At 40.5% G+C, this 21364-nt stretch overlaps 1 protein-coding gene across 1 annotated transcript in view; it reads right to left on the bottom strand.

Annotated features, from left to right (window-relative positions):
• Positions 1-20696, bottom strand: part of HCRTR2 (hypocretin receptor 2) — a 53117-nt gene extending 32421 nt beyond the window's left edge. The window contains exon 1 of the mRNA XM_067565533.1: positions 20468-20696. Within this exon, the coding sequence (XP_067421634.1) occupies positions 20468-20696 (229 nt within the window). The remainder of the gene's footprint in view (positions 1-20467) is intronic.
• Positions 20697-21364: the final 668 nt, after the last annotated feature.

The following is a 21364-nucleotide window of genomic DNA, read 5'->3' as shown; positions in this document are numbered from 1 at the left end:
TTAATCCTTTGTGCACAGAACGTCCTGCTGTCCTGAGCAGAGATGGGTCCTGTCTTGAAACCTGGAGCTGAATCCAAACTTTCCTTAATTTCAGGGACACTGTATTTGTCCCAGTTTAGGTATATTAGCTAGATGAGAAATGAAGATCTGGATCTGAACTCTCCCAATGATCAAGGCAGGGGTTCAGAGTTTTAGTCTGGATCAGCTCTGGTTCTGAGCTCACTAATACACAGCATTCTGACCTCAGGTTTGAGGAGAACACAGTCCTGAGTGAGAGTATTTCTAGCTTTGGTGATTTAAGTTACAAAAATAACATTGTTTTTAACCCTACTGTTTTTACGTGATACATAATACCGATGTATTTGTGGGATCTGTAGCTGGTAATCATGAAGGTTATGGCAGAGGAGATGCAGCAGCTTACAGAGTAGATGCACTTTGTGCTCTCTCATGAGCAGAGGGTTGGACCAGATGACCTCATGAGGTCCCTTCCAATCCTAATCATCTATGATTCTATGAGCCTTATTCACACTAGATGAATGGTGCAATACCATTGTTGCTAACATCACTTCAGATTAACTGGTGGTAACAACAGGGGCCTGAGGTACTGTAGGCTATATGATTTTTACTTCTGTTTTATTGTTTCCCTTAAACAAAAATAAAAGTAACCCAGCAAAGCAGGGAGAAATTGTACTTTACAAGCTCTGAACTTCTGACAAATTGCTTAGTGGTTGTTTGTCTATTTTTTTGTCTGTCTTGTCTTTTTAACCTATCAGTTTGTTGGGCACAGATCATCTTCCTTTCTATGTTTGTGTGATGCCTAGCATGATGGGACCCTGACTGGGGTCTTCAAATATTACCATATAATTAACAAGATCCCCAACAACCTACCCTTGTAAATGTGTAAGGGAAACTAATGTGTGATAGGAGGTTGTTATGAAAAGTCTCTGGAAAAAAGACACATTACATCTACACAGCAATACACTAAGCTGGTGTCTGTCTTCCCAAATGCTATCTGCTACTGACTGAAATGTCATTGCCAACCTACTCAGATGATGGTGTCCTCTGTTGGATGTATCCTAGAGAGGAATAAGTATGGACACACAACCCTTCAGGATCTGGCTTGTGAGAGTTACATTAACTAGATCCTGCTGTTTCAAGGGAAAGACACTAGACTGATCCCAGCACATTCTTCTGAACATTGGCATTCTAGATTACTTATTACTGAACTCTGATGTTTTAATCAGTGTATCAGGTACACTGCCCCCTCTCGTTCTTGGTGTCTGCCATGCCCAAGGTCCTCAAGGAGTGCTGGGTAGCATCTCCATCCATCTTGCAGCTTCAGTGGGGCTACCAGGAAAGGGCTTCTGTCCTACAGTCCAACAAGCATTTGTTTGGGGGAGGCCAAAAGGAGCCTCAGTATGCCACTGACTAGGCTATAGCAATAGATAGGGGAACTTCTCCCTGCTTCCTGTGCAGCCAGTTCTACAAGGAGACGGGGGCACTTCACACCCATATAATCCCCAAAGCAGCATGCTAGGAAATGAAGCCCTTGGAAGCTCCAAAACTAGAGTGGATTGAATTAGATAATGCTATCTGTCCCTGCTGCAGTGAAGAGTTGGCTGTACAGCTGAGGGAGTATTATTTTTGTCATCCATCCCAACTGGGATGTGGGATGAGGAAACCAGTGGTTTCTGTCCCTGAGGATTCTGGAGTTGGAAAAGAAATGGATCTTACTCCGTAGCAACCCAAAGTACAAAATAGACAAAGTGGCCACCCAGCATCCCTGAAGTCCCTGGGAGAGGAATCTCTAGGGAGGGGCACAGAGCACCGAACCACATAGTATGAAGGTGAAAGGAATAAGAGGCCTATAGATGAGTAAAGAGTGGGAAGTAGCCTGTTTGGGAGGAGGGGGCACCAGCTATGCAATAAGCAGCAGTCCAAATCTGCTAAACTTTTTTGGACTTTGACTGATGATGATTGAACCAATAAAAAGATCCCCGTACAAACATTAGATACAAGCCTTTCACACAGCCCTAGACATACTGCAGTACAAAAGAAGGCATTAAGAGAGACAGAGAGAGAGGGGGAAGAAAATGTTAAGTTGAGGAGAATAAGGAGGAGAAGAGAAGAGATTCAAAAAGTAGAGAAAAAGGCAGGGAATGGAATAAGTGAGAGACGCTCCCTTTGATATCACAATCCTAACCAACCTGTAAACATCTCACTGCTATAATACTCCACTCAAATCTCCCCTGCAATTTTTTTTTTGGCTCCGTTTTAGTTTTGATTTTACAAAAAGAAACAAGATAGAAAAGGAACTCAATTCAAAGTGACCGCTGTTCTTACAGTTGCCACACGGTGTCAGTAAAACCTTGGAAACTAAAATGAATTACCACGCTGTGCCCTGCTTAGGTGGTGTGTTGTAGTTCTATCCAATGAATCCATCACCAGCTCTGGTCCTCAACTCTAGAAAATTCTGTTGAAGAGAGTTGTATTAGGTACCTCTGAGAGGGTGTCCACCCCATACAAGGCCTGCACTTGGAGGAAAGCCAGGGAGTGCTAAGGTCTAACTGCTGATGAATTCCAGTTGGAAAAGAAGCTGGGTGGGGTTTATAAGAGTGGAAGTTGGCAGTGGAAGGGGCTGTAATGAGGTGAGCCTGCACTCACACTCCCTGATACAAGGTGGAGAGTTGGATCCTGAAAAAGGCAGGGCAGGAAGCAGTCCACGGAAGGAGCAGTAAGGCCTGAGAGGGATAATCCTGAACAGTGGGTTTAAGGGTCCTGGATTGGAACCCCGTGTAGAGGGTGAGCGCACGTTTCCCTAGCAACTGCTGTGGGAGTGGGGCAGTCAGCACAGTGGAGATGGAGACTGCCTGAGGCTCTGAGGAAGGAGACTCTGATGAGACCCCAGAAGGGGAAGACAATTGTGACTTGATTAGAGGTTTAAGCCACGAAGGAGAGGAGCTGCAACTCTGGACTGGCTGGAGAGTGGCTGAAGAACCAGTGCCTGAAGCAACAGGCTGAATGACTGCCAGATGGGGCAGGGACAGTGGCAAGCTAATTCCCCAGATAAGCCACGAGGAGGCTCCATTGGAGGGTCAGTAGCAGACCCCATGACAGTCCCCCATCTTCACTTGTAAAAGAATCCACTGTTCACAATAAAGGTCAGGGTGGAGTAAGAATAGGTTAGGTTGCTTCACCACAGAACCAAATCTTTGCACTGAAAATAAGCAGTCAGTGCCTTGCTCAATTTCCCTTGCCACTCTTACACACACATGTGCACTCACAAAGGGCAGTAGTAGGCAGTGTGCACAAGTGTTTGATAAAGTACTCACCATACTAGCCAACTGAACATACCACATCAGGAGCAACCCAGTTGAGACAAACACCACCTCGGATATGTCTTCACAGCAGTGTAGCAACTTCCTTAGTCCTCTCTATGCTGGCGATCTGTGGTGCAGTCTATTGCACTCTATTGCAAATGGCAGCAGCTCAGATCAATGTTAGCCCACTGTCTGCTGACCACGAGTCTACAAGCACACTCTCAGAGAGCCTGGAGGGTTTTCAATGGAGACGGATCAGAAGAAGCTTTTTGCAAAGAGAGCTGCTTCCTGTTCACAAGTGCACAGCCACATTTTGGTGCATGCTGGCCAGGTGCACCTGGACACACAGCCCCCGGGAGAATGGGGGAGGCCCAGGAGCAGGGCCAGAGCATGGAGCAAGGACTAAGCGTCTGCCCTGCAAAGAGAGGGAGTGGCAGAGCTCCCACATCAGCATAGCCAGGGGAGGGATGACCCTTCAACACCCCAGCCACTCCTCCTCCCTGCAGGGCAGCCGCTTGGTCCCTTGTGCTTTGTTCCTGAACCCCCCCTGCCCTCCCTGGGGGTTCTGTTTGCAGAAGTGCCAGGGTAGCGTGCACTGTCAGCGTGGTGAGTGGGAGCTAAATGTGTAGTCCAATTTATGTAAGCAAACAAGTACAAATAACTAAAAATAAAGGCATGTTTAAGTAAAGGTAACCGAAAAATACCTTGGGGCAGTAATAAGATTGTTATATCTGGAACTGGTGCCAGAGTCAGATATCACAAAAGCTCATCTTACAAAATTTGACCAGCTCATCCAGAGCGATATAAAAGAAATCCGGTGTACTAATTAAACAGTGCATTCTCACAGCCAAATGGCACACAGATATTTGTAGATTCACAGATCCAAAGGCCAGAAGGGACCACTGTCATCATTTAGTCTGACCTCCTGTATAACACAGGCCAGAGAATTTCCCTCAAATAATTCCTAGAGCAGATCTTTTACAAAAAAATCCAATCTTGATTAAAAAATTGTCAGAGATGGAGAAACCCACCACAACCCTTGGTAAATTGTTCAAATGGTTAATTACTTTCACTGTTAAAAATTTATGCCTTATTTTCAGCCTGAATTTGTGTAACTTCAACTTCCATTCATTGGATCATAGTATACCGTTCTCTGTTAGACTGAAGAGCCCATTATTAAATATTTGTTCCCCATGTAGGTTCTAATGGACTGTAATCAAGTCACTTGTTAACCTTCTCTTTGTTTAGCTAAATAGACTGAGTTCTTTGAGTCTATCAATATAAAACATGTTTTCTATTCCTTTAATCATTCTCATGGCTCCTCTCTGAACCCTCTCCAGTTTATCAACACCCGTCTTGAACTCTGGAACACTAGAACAGTATTCCATCAGCTGTCACACCAGTGCCAAATACAGATGGAAATAGACCTGTCTACTCCTATTCAAGAGTCCTCTATTTTTGCATCCCAGGATCACATTGTCTTTTGCCCACAGCATCATACTGAGAACTCAGGTTCAGTTGATTATCCACCACAATCACTAAATCTTTTGCAGAGTCATGGTTTCCCAGATAGAGTCCTCCAACCCGTAAATATGGCCTACATTCTTTGTTACTAGACATATAAATTTATATTTTACCATATTAAAATATATACTGTTCGCTTGCACACAGTTTACTAAGTGATCCATATCACTCTGAATCAGTCATTTGTCCTCTTTCACCATTCCCTTAATTTTTGTGTCATCAACTTTATCAGTGATGATTTTATGTTTTTTTCAGGGCATTGATAAAAATGTTATAGTGCAGGGTCAAGAACCAATCCCTGTGGGATCCCACTGGAAACACATCCCCTTGATGATGATTCCCTCTTTACAGTTACATTTTGAGATCTATCAGTTAGCCAGGTATTAATCCATTTAATGTGTGCCATGTTAATTATATATTGTTCTAGTTTTTTAATCAAAATGCTATGCAGTACCAAGTCAAACACCTTGCAGAAGACTAAGTACATAATGCCAACACTATTACCTTTATTAACCAAATTTGAAATCTCACAAAAAATACCAGGTTAGTTTAACGGGATCTATTTTCCATAAACTTATGCTGATTTGCATTAATTACATTACCCTCATTTAGCTGTTTATTAATCGAGTCCCATATTAGCCACTACATTATCTTACCCGGGAATGATGTCAGGCTGATAGGCCTACCATTACCCAGGTCATCCCATTTACCTTTTTTTTAAAAATTAGCACATTAGCTTTCTTCCAGTCTTCTGGAACTTCCCCAGTGCTCATGTGTGCTTCTGTAATTGTTACACACCAGAGTGAAAAAAAATCTCAAGTTTCAATGCTCCTATGAAGTAACATTTATTAGAACAGACTATCATAAAATATATAGTAAAGATGAAATTCTTGAGACTTCTAATCTTTTTCTTGATCTATTTTTGTTTTATTACTGTATTAATCATTTTACAGCTGTGTCTATAAGACCCAGCCATGATTGGTGCCCCATTGTTCTAGGCACTATCCAAACATCTAGTAAAAAAACCAGATTCTACACTCAAGAGCTTACAATCTAAGTAAACAAGACAGATGCATAGTGGGAGGAACACAAAATTATTAAATCAGTTTACAGATAGGGAACTGAATCACAAAGAAAGTAAGTGATTTAACAAGACTGAACAGGAAGTATGTGTCTTCTCAGTCCCAGGGCCTCAACCAACCTTCCTCTATTCAGGCACTTTGTATCAGTGTTTATTAACAAAGCATCTAAAGACACAGTAAAATGAACCTTACAGGTTTTTGCCTCAAAGCTGCATGTCAAGGAGGTGGACTTGATAACTTAATAGGTCCATTCTGTACATCTTACAAAAGTGAATTATATATCATCTATATATCTTATAACCAAATGAGTTTTCATATTTGATGAGGCCACGTACATTTCTAAATGTGTCATGATGGTTTTTGTGATGTAATTTTTATTGATTTTCATAAAGAAACAGACAGTGAAAAACACAAAAAGGTAAATGTCTTACAGCCTGTATATATCCCCAAATATTGCTTGTTTCACAAGGCTCTCCGACAGAATTATGCAATTTCACAGCTTGTCAAAGCTTCAAGACCAGACAGTACAAAACCAGACAACACTTGACAGACACATATTAAGGTGGGGGTAACAGTAATAAAATAGGAGGAGAAATACTTGAAGAAGGAGAGAATTAAGGAGAAGGGAAGAAGAGGGCAGTGTAGGTGGAATTGAGGTCTGGCATCTTCTGAGCTATTTCAACGTTTTTTATCCAAAAAAACACCGGGAGTCTGCTCTTTCCTGAGCTTGTCATGTTATTAGTATTTCATATCCCGTTTCAACTTCTCTCATTTTGTTTATGATACGAGTGAACAATTTTCCTCTTCAAGATAATGGAATGGAGGAAGTTGAAAACAGGTTATGAAGTGCCAATAGCATAACAAGGTTAGTAAAGAGCAGTTTTACTCTGTTTATTTTAGGAAAGCCATCAGTGAGTTTTTCAACATTTTTACTAATTATATGGGAAAAGGGATTAGGATCACATTAATTAAATTTGCAGAGCACAGTAAATTGGGAGGTTTTGCAAATAGCAGTGAGGACAAAGGAGGTAACACAAAGATCTCTATTATGAAGAAAAAAAGAGAATATTGACTTCTGGGGCTGTCAATCTGGCACCTTTTATAAGTAGTGAGCACTAAGCTTTTTTTTTTTTTAATAACTAAACTTATCTAAAAATAGGAATGCAAAATAAAATGAGATACAATGCAGAAAAGTAATAAAAACACAGATACACAAAAGGAATATGGTATTTGGAAAGCAATAATGCTGGAAAAAGTCCTAGAAGTAGTGATGGTAATTCACAACAGACAGGATATAATAACCTTGTTCTATGACATAGTGACAAAAAAGGTTAATGCAAGAGGTGTTAGTGCTTTTTTATATGGCACACCCTACTCTGGGTTCTTCAAGACTAGAAAATGTCATCAAATTGTAGTAAATTCATAAAAGAGTGACAAAAGAAGTAAATAGCACCATTTGGTCTCTTTGCATTATTCAGAAAATTTTAAAATATTTTAATATAGGTATGCCAGAGTTCTTGGCCAAGTCCAGATGTCAAGGAACCACTGCCTGCTTATGGTGCTTGATAGCTACTTAACAAGATTAATGGAATGGTGAGACTGAAATAATAAAGAATAGTTAAATGAAAATGAATGAAGGAAAATTTAGGGATCTTTTCTTGATTGCCTAACTTAAATTCATTAGTGTGGAACAGTCCACCATGTGACACACTGGATTTCCCAACTATATTCAAAAATATACATCAGAAGCAATTCTGCATTGGTGGTGATGGATAAAATAATGCCTTTAGTGTTTTCCATCAACTAATGTCTATAAATCTATAACTTTCAAAAGAAATCATGATCTGAGAGGTTGATGGCTACTCCTATGTTTTCTTATCTATCTTATCTTATCTATCTAAGGGTATGTCTACACTGTCGGGGCTGCACTGATTGATGCAGCAGGATCAATTGAATGGGCAGTGGAGATTCGATCAATCGATCCCAGAAGTGCTCTCCAGCCAACACAATAAATCCACCCCCTCCCTGCAAAAGAGTAAGGCTGCATTGACTGGAGGGCATTTCCCATTGCTGCAGCGCAGTGGAGTTGCCACAGTAAGGAAACGTAAGTAAGTCGACAAGAGATACGTAAACTACAGTATGTAGCTTGTGTATGTCCTATCGTTGGCTGTCGGCAGTATAGGTTAGGCCTATATCTAGGTTCTTCTATAGTATTCCAGAAGTATGGTACACGAGAGCCTAGAGACAAGAACTTCTATATACCGGAAGTCCTCCTGTTAATTATAAATTGGAGTAATGGAATAATGATCTTTCTGCCATAAGACTGTTTTGTTAATTGGTCAACTGGATAAACTTTGGCCATGAGTAATCTAGGGCAGCTGAATGTATCAGGGAATTGGCTATGTAACATGGAGCCTGTCAAAGATTTATATTATGGTCAGGTCTGTAGGAATTAAAGTTGGTACCATTTCACTGTTGTTCAGAGACTTCCGTGAAATGAGTTGGTGAACTCAGCTGTTGAATTTCAGCTTTCAAACAAACTTTCAAATATGGTGAAGGCAGTCTTTTATGATTTAGAAAGGGTATGGAAAGCCACTGATAATCTTATATTAATACAAAAGAGACTATCCTTGGATTTAGCAAAGGTAGGAAGGAAGAGTAGATTAGTAATGTCACGTGGGACCTGTTGTAAACTGGCTAAATTAAATCTACTCAATGCCTTATGGTCAGAGGAAGGTAAACAACAAAAAGAGGAATACAGGGATAAAGATGAAATGGTAAAAAGATTGGCCAGAAAGGATAAAAAGGGCATATATATCAATAGTCAGACATTGGAAACAGAAATAGCAACAATGAAAGGAGATGTGAATTCTTTATCAAACCACTAAATGACTTGCTGGGGATTTTAGGTGCAACAGGGAAGGTCAATAAAGACAAAGGAGGGAAAACTCTTAACTGAAAAGCACAAAAGAAAAGATGGATAGAACATTTCCATGGTATCCTTAAACAGATCCCCAACTCAGGAATAATATTTGACTTTGACAACAGAGAGAAGATGAAAAAGGATGAATTTAAAGTAGCCATTGTAAGATTAAAGAACTATATATCATGAGGTGAAGAGCAAATCACAGCAGAACTGGTTAATGTAAGTGGAGAGGTCAACATCAAAATCCTGCTATGCCTCTTCAGTTTGGCATGGGAAAAGGAATACACCCCAGAAGATTGAAAAGACGGATTATAATCAAACTTCCAAAAAGGGGGAGAGAAGGTCGTAACCATAACATGTGGTGTGGGATTTTACTGCTTTCATTTCCAGGGCAAGCTTTCTGTGCAATAGAATTAGAGCGATCACAGATAGCGATAGGCATAGAAAACAACAAGATGGCTTTTGCCCAGATCAATCTTGTGTAAACCAGAACTTCAGCCTGTGTGATATTGTAAAGCAAAGTAACTTCTGGCATCTGCCAGTAGTCGTGAATTTCTAAAAAGTGTTTCATAATGCAGATAGAGAATCATTGCGGCAGATAATGCAAGTCTATGGAATCCCCAGCAAAATCATTAATGTGGAGTGAAAATAAACTAGGAGCTAATCAAAAGGCTTAATGCTAACACTTGTGTCAGGCAAGGTATATCTTGTCCCCTATCTTGTTTGGCATCGCTATCGACTTTGTTATGTGACAGACTGCAAGTATGGAAACAGGTATTGAACAGATAGATGATGATCTTGGAGACTTTGACTTTGCAGTCAATATCTGTCTTATAAATAAATCAGTTGAAGATAGGCAGAAAGAGAGATGGTTTTGCAAATTCTGCCAAGTAAATAAGTCTTATCAATAAATCAAAGATGGAAATTTTGAAAATTAATTTACCTGGCAATGATTTTAACTACTTGGAAGGTAAAGTATTGAAAACAGTTATAAATTTCACTTATCTTGGGTCTCTCATCATCGGGTACTAATGATTGTTTGATGTAAACTCCGGAATAGGAAAAGTGCTGTATTTAAAAAAACTCAATATTGTATGGACATTCAACGTGATTAGCAAAAACACCAAACTTAAGATCTTTAGAAGCAATGTCCTAAGCATCCTCCTATATAGAGTAGAGTCCTGGGAAAACAGTAAGTCCATGCAATGCAAAATGAACAGATTTCAATGCAGGTGACTGCCTAGAATAATCAAAATAAAATGGACTGATAGAATATGTAAGAAAGAAGTCCTAGAATGAACACAACTACCTATGACAATACAAGTAGTATGGAAGAGAGATGGACAGATCTGGGACATCTTTTAAGGATGCCCAATAATAGCTGCCTGATCAGGCATTTTTTTGGTGATTCCAGGGCAAGAGATGGATAGGCCAACATAGAGGCACACTCCATAGCATAATAATGTGTGTAGTGGCATACTTTCATGTCAATATAAAAGGAACAATGAGCCCAGGATTGGTACCATTTGACTTCTGTCTTATGCGCCTGAGGCTTTGGGAAGAATGACACTGGATAACTCAGTTGTTCAGTTTTTCATCTCCACCTCACACGTACAAAAATAATTACAACTAATACCAACTGACACAGTTATTGGCCATCTCTGACAAGTACAGAGTGGATACGAATCTCATAATTACATTTAATGAATTTATTTAGATTTAAATAACAACAAAAAGATGCCTGTTCAAGAACCCAATGCATCTTGCACACACTTTATGTTAGAGATGTAGGGATCTTTAAATATAATGTCACAATACACATCACAATGTAACAAACACATTCAAGCCCAACATGCTTAAAATGTTGTTTGAGGTTTTATCTGCATGACTGATATTAAAGTCAAGAGGAATTCTGTGGCTGAAATGCTGTGCACCTTTGAAACCGTATCCTCCAAAATATGTCTATGTAGAGGCATAGGAAGGGGATACAGGATCAAATACTTGAATGTGTATTTGAGTGTAGACAGAAGGATCATACAAAGGAAGGTACATTTCTCCATACAAGATGAATGCTACTGCAAATATACCCTTGCACAAAGCTTTGCATAAAACATTTCAAGTATGAATCACAAACCAAATCACTGCTCAACATCATGACTACTGCTCTAATAATTAAGATTAAACAAGCCAAAAACACTCTCCCAGAATTAGATTAAAAACCCCTGACAGTGCCCCACTCCTTGAGAAGCAGCACCCAGAAGGCACTTCCAGATCTGTGAAGCAACTGAAGGTGTGTAAATGAATGGCTAACTACTACCCAACAAAAGTTTTGTTTTACTTCATTTCAAGTAGTGGCATAGGCAGTAAGAACTGGGAATTAGTACAAAGATCTAGGACCAACGTATGTTTTGAAAAGCTGATGAGTCTGGATAGGGAGGTAAGTTTCTGTTCAGTTCCTGTGGGATGGGAATCCACACCACAAAGCCAGCAGCATATAATTGTGTTAGCCATCTCAACAGAGAGACCCAGTAACTGAACAGGCATGGAGAATTAGCTACCTTGTTACCTGCAGAAGTGGTTCCTTCAGAACAAGGTACAAGGTTCAGGTACATCATAAAGCTGATAGAAGGAAGCTTAAACTGCCCCTGTGAATGCTGTATCTGTGCAGGGGGTAAATGGAGGATTAGGTCACTAGAGCTATCCCTCCAACACATTTCACAAGTGCTAAATTAACTCAGGAAAGTTCACATAATCCCCCCTACATTTCAGAAGCATAACTAAACCTTTGGGAACATAATTAAACCGAGCAGCAAAAAACAAAACTAGCTGAAAGATTGCTATTTGCCTTCTGGGTAACCTACCAAACAGATGAAGCTAAGCACTTATCCAGTGTGTTTTCCTCTGTCACAGTAAAATCCCTTTTGAAGTTCCATTCCGGTGGAACACCAACAAACACCACTGTTGTATAGAAACTGCTGCATAAGTAGCCAGCAAATAAGTGCTCATTTTTCGTCAATAAGAAATATTTCATTTTCAGCACTGTTATGGAGAGGAAAAAGGGGGACTGTCAGAGAAGTTCCACCTTGCTAAAGACTGGCAACATATTTGTAACCCAAATTATGAGAAGAATCAAAACATAATTGTAGCCCATATACTTGTAACCTTTAGGAATGTGACCATTTTCACTAGTTTATGATTCAATTTTCTTCTTTTGTCATGACTATATTTCCAGCAGAACTATCATCTTTCATAACAACATTAGAGGGTGACTAGCTAAATTGTGTACCATCCTACTCCTATAAAAAAGAATCGCCTGTTATGATTTAGCCATTTTCTTTTACACGAAGTGTTCACCACTGTAGTTGAATGCATGCTTTCCTCTTCTGATATTTCACTTTCAGTTTAATAACCCCAGCAACCATTGTCAAAGTCACAACGTCCACTTGCTTGTTTGGGAAGACAGATGGACATACACCATCTTCAAATGGTGTTATTTACAAATCTGGGAAGTGATAAATTCTTTATTTACAGAGATTTCCATATATTGACATGTTTTTCTGATATGATCTCACATCAAGTACCCAAGAAAAAGGTAAGACTGTACATTAGGTTAACCTTCTGGGCCATGGCTGAAATTAGGGTCCCAGAAAAACATACTATGGGCAGTGTTTAATTGCTGAAGTAGAAGAACTGGTACTTTCCACACACATATATTTTCTTTACCAGCTACACCAGCAGGCAGATTATACCTCACCTATTATTATGCCTTCTGCAGCACTGAAAGATGTGTTGAAATTCACATATATTTTAATAGATGTCAGGGGTAAGCATATGAAAATACAGTTGGTATGTTTATAATTTTGTTTTTCTGGGACCCTAGAGCACATCTATTTCAGAAGTAATGGTCGAAAAGGTTAACTGATGTACCGCCCTTTCAATTTGGGTACTTGATGTGAGATGGATACTGCATTTGACATTGGATAAATGAACATTTACTTCCATCTCCCACACATAACAAAAACCAATTCATCCCACCTACAAAACCCTGATGGTAACATCACATTCTTTTGCATCAACAGAGTGACACAAGTGACTGTCACATAGTCAATTCATTTGGAAAGTTATTCAGCTTTAACATTGTCGAAGTCACTGTTAAGGTTTTGTGTGAAAGTCCTCTCTCTCTCACATACACACACACACTCTCTCTCTCTCTCATTCTTGCTGTTGTCCTTCCCCAGTATCACTAGCAACTGGTAAGCTTAATGAGACACATCAATCTGCTGCACGAATCAGGGGTTAGGGTGAAATGGGGGGGGGAGTTGGCTGTGGGGGGGGCATAAATATATGTACTCCCCATTCTGGAGACTGAGCCCTTCTGCCTCCAACAGGCCAGGGTCAGTGGTGAATAACAATGACAACTTCAGTTAAAGTATCCTCAAGTATTATCAACAGTTAATACATTGACCCCATTTTGTACTGCATGACTGTAAGACACAATAATTTTTACAAAATGCTCTGAATCTTCTCCTCTACTGGAAACCTTGTCTGATCGTGCTAACTCTGTATGGCTTTGTAGTGGCTGCACTGTACGTATATAGAATATAGATATTCAGGCCTGCCTGTAAAGGCCCATGTTTTGTAAGTATATCCTTATCATTCATAAGTTACATTTATGGTTATAGGGGTATAAAACAAAGAACCAAAACCACAGGCCTTCTCTCACTGTGACAGTCTGAGACCTTGTACTTTGGCTCAGATGCAGGAGTGGCGGCCATAAACTGGGAAGCGTGCAGTCACATACGCACATTCCAACATAACACCTAATACCAGGCTGTTAAATCGGTGCTTCAGTTTAACACCTCCAGACAAAGAAAAGATCCTAGAATGTTTAAAGGAAACTTGGTTTGATAGCATTCTGTCTGGCAAAAGAATTACTTATCAACAATTGTGGTTGTAAAATCCACACTCCTTATTGTTTTGTCTTTATGGTACCCAATTCTCTATTATCTATTTGAATGATTTCTGTCTGGTTCTTTGATTGTTTCTGTCTGTTGCATAATTAAGTGTGATCAGTTAAGGTGGTGGGACATGATTGGTTAAAGAATTATGTTACAATATATTAGGATTGATTAAAGAATCATCTTGTAATATTGTTAAAGAAATGATTGGTTAAGATACATTATAAAAACTGAGGTAAAACAGGAAGTAGGGGGGAAGATTTATTGATGTAAAGGACTGGGGGAGTCCTAATGGATGTTTGCTTGAAAAGATCCAATAAATCTGTCGTATTGCCTGCTGTTGGACTCTGGACTTCTGTTTCTCCCATCGAACTAAGAACTGAAAGGACTGGGGGGTCCTAACATACACCACATATTGAGGGTTTACAAGTTTGCTTCTCTGCTCTGCTTCTTTAGTTCAAATACTAGAAGATAATGTTTTAAATCGAGGTTCAAGGTTCATTCTCCTGAAGATAACCACCTAATTCACCAGAATGCAACATCATAGAAACAAGCCTACATTCCCTAAAGCAATGCAGAATAAGCATTTGGTATGGTAGAATTGCCCTGCTGGTTATAGTATGGTTTCATTGGCGATTTATAGAACTCAGGGGTCTGAATTGACTGTATCAAAATTGTTTTCCTGCTTCTAAAAGGAAAAGAACCCTAGAATCAAACTGCAATGAAAAAACCTGCCATCAGCCTCCACTACTTAAATCAGCAGTGCCCAAACTTTTCTTGGCATGCCCTCACTACCAGTAATGGAATCAGCAGAGGAGTTTGGGCTGAAGACGGAGCTGGGGCAGAACTGGGGATGGGAAGGGAGTTAGGCTAGAGACAGAGCTAGCATGTGGGCGGAGTGGAGCTACAGCTGTGGCCAGAGCTGGGCTGGGGGCAGTGCAGAGCTGTGGCTGGGACCAGAGCTGGGCTGGGTAATGCTCCTTCCCAACCTCTCATGGCCAGGCCCCACCCCTATCCCCAAACATTCCTCTGCATCCCACAGTTTGGGCTGATTTAGTTTGTAGGCTCTTTGGGGTAAAAGCCATCATTTTGTTCTGTGTTTGCATAGTACCCATCACAATAGGATCCTGATCCATGACTGGGGTATTTAGGTGGTACTAGGGCCTGACCTACCTCTGCCTTATTAAAGTTTTAAGCGAGAATAGCTCCAGTGGCATAAATGGATAAACACAGATACTAATTTGGAGTAAACCAGATCCAGAGGCTTGGTTTTCAGTAACATGACTAAAGTTGCATCCTGGAATTATTTATTTATTTCGTTTTTACAACTTTTTGACAGAAATGCAGAATTGAAAAGGATTTTTATATAAATAAGTAACAGAAGCTACTGTAAAGTCAGCAAAAAGCCAGGTATTACCCTGCATGCCCTTAGAGAAATCATATGGACTGTAGAGCAAACCAGCTTATCATTAGCCCCAACATCTTCCAGCAGGTGATAAACAGTGACTTCCTGAAGATGAAAATAAGAAGCTGACACATAACATGTTAAATGATCTTACAGTGATACCAGCTTCACATACTAGGAGTTCTGTGCTTTAGTAGATTCAGTCATTTAAATTTAATAACCAGATTTGCATTGAAACGTAATGACTTGATGGCAATTTTTAATGATTTAGTATCTGTATAGTCCCTCCTTATTAGAATTAGTGATGCATGGCAATGCAGACAACATATTGTTCTGATGTGAAAGATGAGAAGTCCAAGAGCTGTTGTACAGGCCTGCAAGGAGCCCAGTAGAAGTCAATCACAGTTCAAGTCTCTGATTCTTGATGGAATCGTAAAATACTGGAGCTCCCACTAGAGCTGAATGTTTCTGCCCATCTAGAGGTTTCAGCACATAATCAGTTTATTCTAGATCTTTCCCATTTACGCAATGGAGCAAACACAGGAAAGGATCCTCCAAAATTTACTTCAGAGGAGAGCAAAGATGGCCACAAAAGCCATGCAAGTCTGTCATCAGTAAATATGCATCATATAAAGATGAGGCAATGATTATCTAATTACTGTTAAAGCACTTGCACCTGAAGATCCAACCAAGAGCTTATTGCCTGTAAACAGCAATCAATTCTGGTATGTGAGGTTCTTGTTACGCTAACCACAGAGGAAGCATAAAACAGTAAACCACATCAGCAGGAGCAGACACTCATGGTACAAGGGCAGAAAATGGCTGGACAATGGGAATCCCATCTTGCATCTTAGGCAAGATAATGTGTAAAACAGCAAGGAGCAATAACTCCACACCAGCAACAACATAGGCTGCATTATTTTGCGCAGAGAGGGTCCATGCTACTTTTTTCACACAGCCTTCAGAGAAAAACAACCTGCAAAACCAGAGGATTTTGCCATGATCAGGTCTCCCTTTAAGACGACTATGGACACCTTTTCTACAGAACATGTGAAAGTGAATAAGCAACATGCATTGCACACAACATTCCTAGCCTCTTATTGCTCACGGACAGATCTTTTGGGTTTAATGTAGCACTCTTCTTTGAGATTATATTATGATATAATTTTTTGCCGTCTGCCAACTTGACCATGAGTAACAGAGTAACCAGTCTCTCAGACTGAGACTCAGACTCCTACGTAATTATAATGCAAACTTTTCATCTAAAGAATCATTATTTGCATCAATATGATTGTTGACTCTTCATCAATAATTAGCACATGATAAATATATGGTATTAGAAACCAACTAAAAGCAATACTCAGAGCCAAAAAATGCAGAGCCAAATTCTGCCTTTGCATTTATCCATGCAGCCCAAGCTAGATAAATCTGCATAGGATGGTATATCACAACTACACCAAACAATGGTGACACACAAATCTCTGCAAAGAAAAACCTGAAAAAAGAACCCCAATGCAAAATCATCAAGTAAAAAGATGAACTGTTGCTCCATTGTTCCCTGATACTGCTGCTGCTGCTAAGTAAATGAAAATCCAGATGGACATGCCTCAAAGTGAAGTGATCCTCAGAGCCTAATTGGGTCTCTGGCATTCACAGTGCATCTATGCTCATTTATAAATATATAATTTATTAAGACTAATTTATCAGTTGATCTAATTGTAAAAGTAAAATGGAGATGGAGTCTAAACTACAGAGGAACAATTAATCAGGACACAGATGCCTGAGGGAGCGTGAATAAATTATTACAATTCTTGAGAAATAATCGAATTGGTAGAGACGGCGAAACAGGAATTTAATTGTCTCTGATCTGCAACTAACTTTATGTGATGATAAAAGCAATTGTAAAATGCAAACTCATAAACAAATTGTATATGTTTGATTGTATTGCCCTCCTCCCTCCATTTTCATGTTACTTGTCTTTTTATATACACCTTGATATACAAAATACCTTTAGGAGAGAGACTGAAATTTCATGTGTGTTTGTACAGCACCTAGCATCGTGGGTCCCTGATCTTTGGGTCCCTTTGGGAACTACTGCAATATAAATAACAAGGATAAAGCTGTCCAAAATATGCTTCATAGTAAGATACCCTTCACAGACACATTCTCACTCTGGCTCCAGTAAATAAATCCATTTATTCATGTCTGAATATCAGGTGGTAGCGAGGGGACGTGGCTTCCCTCAGAGATGGACAGCACCGTTTTTTCTGTCCATAATTTTTTCTAACTATGCAGTCTTATATGGTTGGCTCCCTCCCTTTCAATTCTCATTACATTAGCCACTTCTTGTTCCTGGCAGTCCTCCTTCCTCCTCTTCCCCCTCCCCCTTCCACTTGAGAAGTTGTGCCTTTATTGCGGTATCTTAAGATTGTTCAGCCTTTTTCCATAGTCATGATTTGAATAATTTCTCCCATTTCACTCTGCTCAAAAGATATTTCAATTGCTTTTTTTGAAATCTAGTCTCTTTGTTATGCTGTCTTTTATTAACCCCTTTGTTACTCTGTTGAATTCAAGTAGCTGTGAACACTCCTAATCGTTCCTCTATTTGCCTCACATTTCCAAGTCAGTTCTTCCTGATCGGAAGCAACACAGGCCAAGGTGACTTCTCTTGAGGTTGCATTTTTTAATTCATAGATTATAACTCTTTCCTATGTGTAACTCAGGACACTTGTTGATGATGCATGTTTGGCTGTAAACGACACCCAACAGATGTCTGGGTATTTTAACTTCTCCATGAGTCCACTATCCTGTGGTTTCAAGTACTTTGAGTATCAGTTCCTGAATGTATCCTTCATTTACTTCCCGTTATGGGACATGATTTGCTTGTCCTGCAAATTAAGCCCTGGACATAACTGCTGGCACATTTTTTTATAAACCTGTACTTACTTTAAAGAGTTACATATTTTATTCCCTTGATCTTTATTCAATTATTTCATCTGAGCACTATCCTTTGGCTGGTGCTTTCAGTTTTCAAGGATGTTGCCTCTTCATAAACCTCTTCACATTTTCTCTCTTCATTCCCTACCAGATCCCGCTAAGCCTTCTCATGCTTCCCTGCTTCTCCTTATTCCAAAGCTATCTTCTTTCTGCCCTGTCATTCTTCTCTCTCCTGTCTTTAAATCTGCTCCCTAACCACAAGCTCCTATTCCTCCATCCTTCCTTCTCCTCAAATTCCCTCTCTGTATTTACTCTCCAACCACTCTCACTGTTCCCTCTACCTTCAAATTCTCTACCTTCCCTCTACCTTCAAATTCTCTCTACCTTCACATTCCCTCCTGTCCTTATTCTCTGCTCCCTCCACACCATGCCTCTGCGCCTCTCCTACCTCCCTCCACCTTAAATTTATCAGCCTGTGCTACCTCTTCCCCAAACCTCCTCATTCCCCAGGCTCTCTTCACTTCCCTTTTGACACATCCAAGTCTCTGAATCTCACTTCACTCCCTTTTCACAAAGTCCCCCTTCTACCCACCTCTACCCAATGCCCATCTGTCTCAAACACCTCACGCTCTCCTCCTTCTAATTGCTCGGCAAAACATCCCTCCCTTGTCATCCTCCCTCTCTCCTTCCAAATCTCCAATATCTCCTCTTTCCCAACTCCATATTATCTCCTACCTCTCACCAAACAACTCTCCCTAAATCCCATGCCCTTCAGTCAACCTTTGCATCTTTCCACACTTCACCTTTCCACTCTCTTTTTCTAAACTCCTCATTCTCTCAAATATCCATCTGTCTCCTCAAACCCCTCTTCTCCCCTCCCTACCTCAAAACCTTTTTATTCCCATATCAGCCTCCATCTTTCCACATCCCTTCTGTCACCTCCTCCTCTCAAAGTCCATTCTATCACACAGTTGTTCCACTCCCAAATCCTCACAGTTGTTCCTCCCTCCCTAGTTTCCCCTGGATATATTCTTTTAATGACCCCATTACCCTCTGCCCTAAGATTTCACTAAAACTTTCATTCATGTTGCTTTTCTCCATCCCTTGCTTCATGTCTTCCTTGCCTCCCTCAGTCACTCTGTCCGTTAAAGTACCTCCAACCTCCCTCTTTGTTCTGTCTCACCTTCCTACCATTCTAGATCCCCATATCTTCTCCCTCTTTTCTCTGCCTTTCCCTGCCCTCAGTTCACCTCCCACAAATTCTCCATGGTGCCTGCCTCCAAGTCCCCCTCTGAATAGCACTCCCTCTTCACCTTTTCCCTTATAGGTGTCTGCTGAGCAATGCTGCATGAAGCAGCAGCCACTGTTCTTTGTTTCTCTGCTGTGCTCCCTCCCCACTCTCCTCCATCACAGATGAATGAAATTGGAGTGTAGGGTGTGGAGAGACAGTCAGACAGCTTTGTCTCCTCTCCCTCCCTAGCTGAAAGTTTGGAATGCCCCACTCTCATAGTTACACCCTTGGATCCTAGCATTTATTCTATGCCTAGGCATCTATTCAAAGTGTAGATATAAGAGCAAGTTCTCAATCTGATCTCTTTTCCACGTTTATCAGTTCCAAATAGTAGCTCCAGTCAGGTGAGTAATGACTGCCAATGCATTTAAATGTCAAAGTTGAATACTGCCAACCCGGTTGAGAAAATCTGAATGAAAAGCAGCATGACAAGCAGGCAGAGAAGTGCTGTCAAGAGCATCTGTCAGCATGAAATGTGGGAAACCATCTGTCTTTAAAGATCTGAATGGAGCTGGAGAATTTCAGCACCTCTACCAGCTGGACAGAGATTAGAGAACTAGCATTTCATTGACACAACCTTCCTAGCTTGAATGAGCTTGTTACTTAGGGATACTAATTACAACTGCAACTAATTGTTAGTAAACAGCTAAAAACAAAAACAAACCTGGATGTCTTAATGCTGCTCTCTAAATTAAAACACTCATAAAAGCTGCTTTTAACAGTCTCACAGGACTATGCTACTTGATGCTACTAGTCTGTTAAATGCCATAAGCATGACAAAATGACATGAAGAGTTAGCAATTTTCATTTCAAAATAAATTGTCAGGTATAACACATTCATCTCATCTATTTGTCTAAATCTAACTTTTACTTTCAGATAAAAGAAACAGTGCTCCCAAATGTCACCACTATGTTGCAGACGGTTCAACTCACCTGTCCTTATTCACAGTTTAAGCAGTCTGAAAATCAATCCAAACAGGTTACATTACAGCTCTTCTGGGAAGGAAAGTAGTGTGATACTCACCCAGGATGTTTCCAATGAGAGCCACAATGAATACAACAATATACCCTGCAATCAGGACCCATTCATATTCCTTGGGATGTAAATATTCCCTCCAAAGATATCGCAGAAATTCCTCATCATCATAGTCAGCAGAGGGGATTGAAAAAGATTGCTGAGTACCATTCAGCTCTGGAACAGAAGACCAGTTCCGACAAGAAAGGGAATCCTCATCCAGTTTGGTCTCGGACATCACTGGTTGTAGCCTGGGTCTGGATCCAAACCTCTCAGTACTTCAAGCTTCTCAGAAGCCTATCCATTTACATTTGTGATGTTCAATGAAAAACACAGTGTGGGGAGAAAAAGAGAAAATGAAATAAAAAGTTATAGAGCCAATGATGACCAAGGCTTTTACTCTGCAACTTCTCCCACTACCTTTGCAGCACTTCCCAGCAAAGATGCACACACTGTAGCCCTGGGAGAGGGAATGAGGATTCAGCATCAGAGGCTGCAGTGACACAGGAGCCGGTGCAGCACATGCCTACAAATGCATCATTCTGGCACAGAATCTGCAATACACAGCAAATCCTTGAGGGGAGGAGGAGAGGGCAGTTTGCTTCCAAATGTGAGAGTATAAATGATCCAACCTGTAAGCAAGAGTATACTTGCCTCTGCCACTGAATACAAATGTGTTCATGCATTTAGGAATCCTTAGATGTGCACTTACACCTGTCCTTTATACTCCAAAACTGCCCTTCCTAGCTCAAAATCCCCTTCCTTATGCCACTGTCCCCTCCCCCTGCTTCCTCTTCTCCTGACCCTTTCCATGACCCCCATTTTTTTTCCTCACAAGTTTCCCTTGGAGCCTCCCCCAGTCTGCTCTCCATCCCCCCACCATCTCTCTCCTGTTCTGTTCCAGCT

This window comes from Emydura macquarii, unplaced genomic scaffold (assembly GCF_026122565.2).
Source record: "Emydura macquarii macquarii isolate MOO-44397 ecotype Brisbane River unplaced genomic scaffold, CSIRO-AGI_Emac_v2 contig_2680, whole genome shotgun sequence".
Classification (NCBI taxonomy): domain Eukaryota; kingdom Metazoa; phylum Chordata; order Testudines; family Chelidae; genus Emydura; species Emydura macquarii.
Note: the sequence above shows the minus strand (reverse complement) of the source record. Positions and strands in the feature narration are given on the sequence as shown.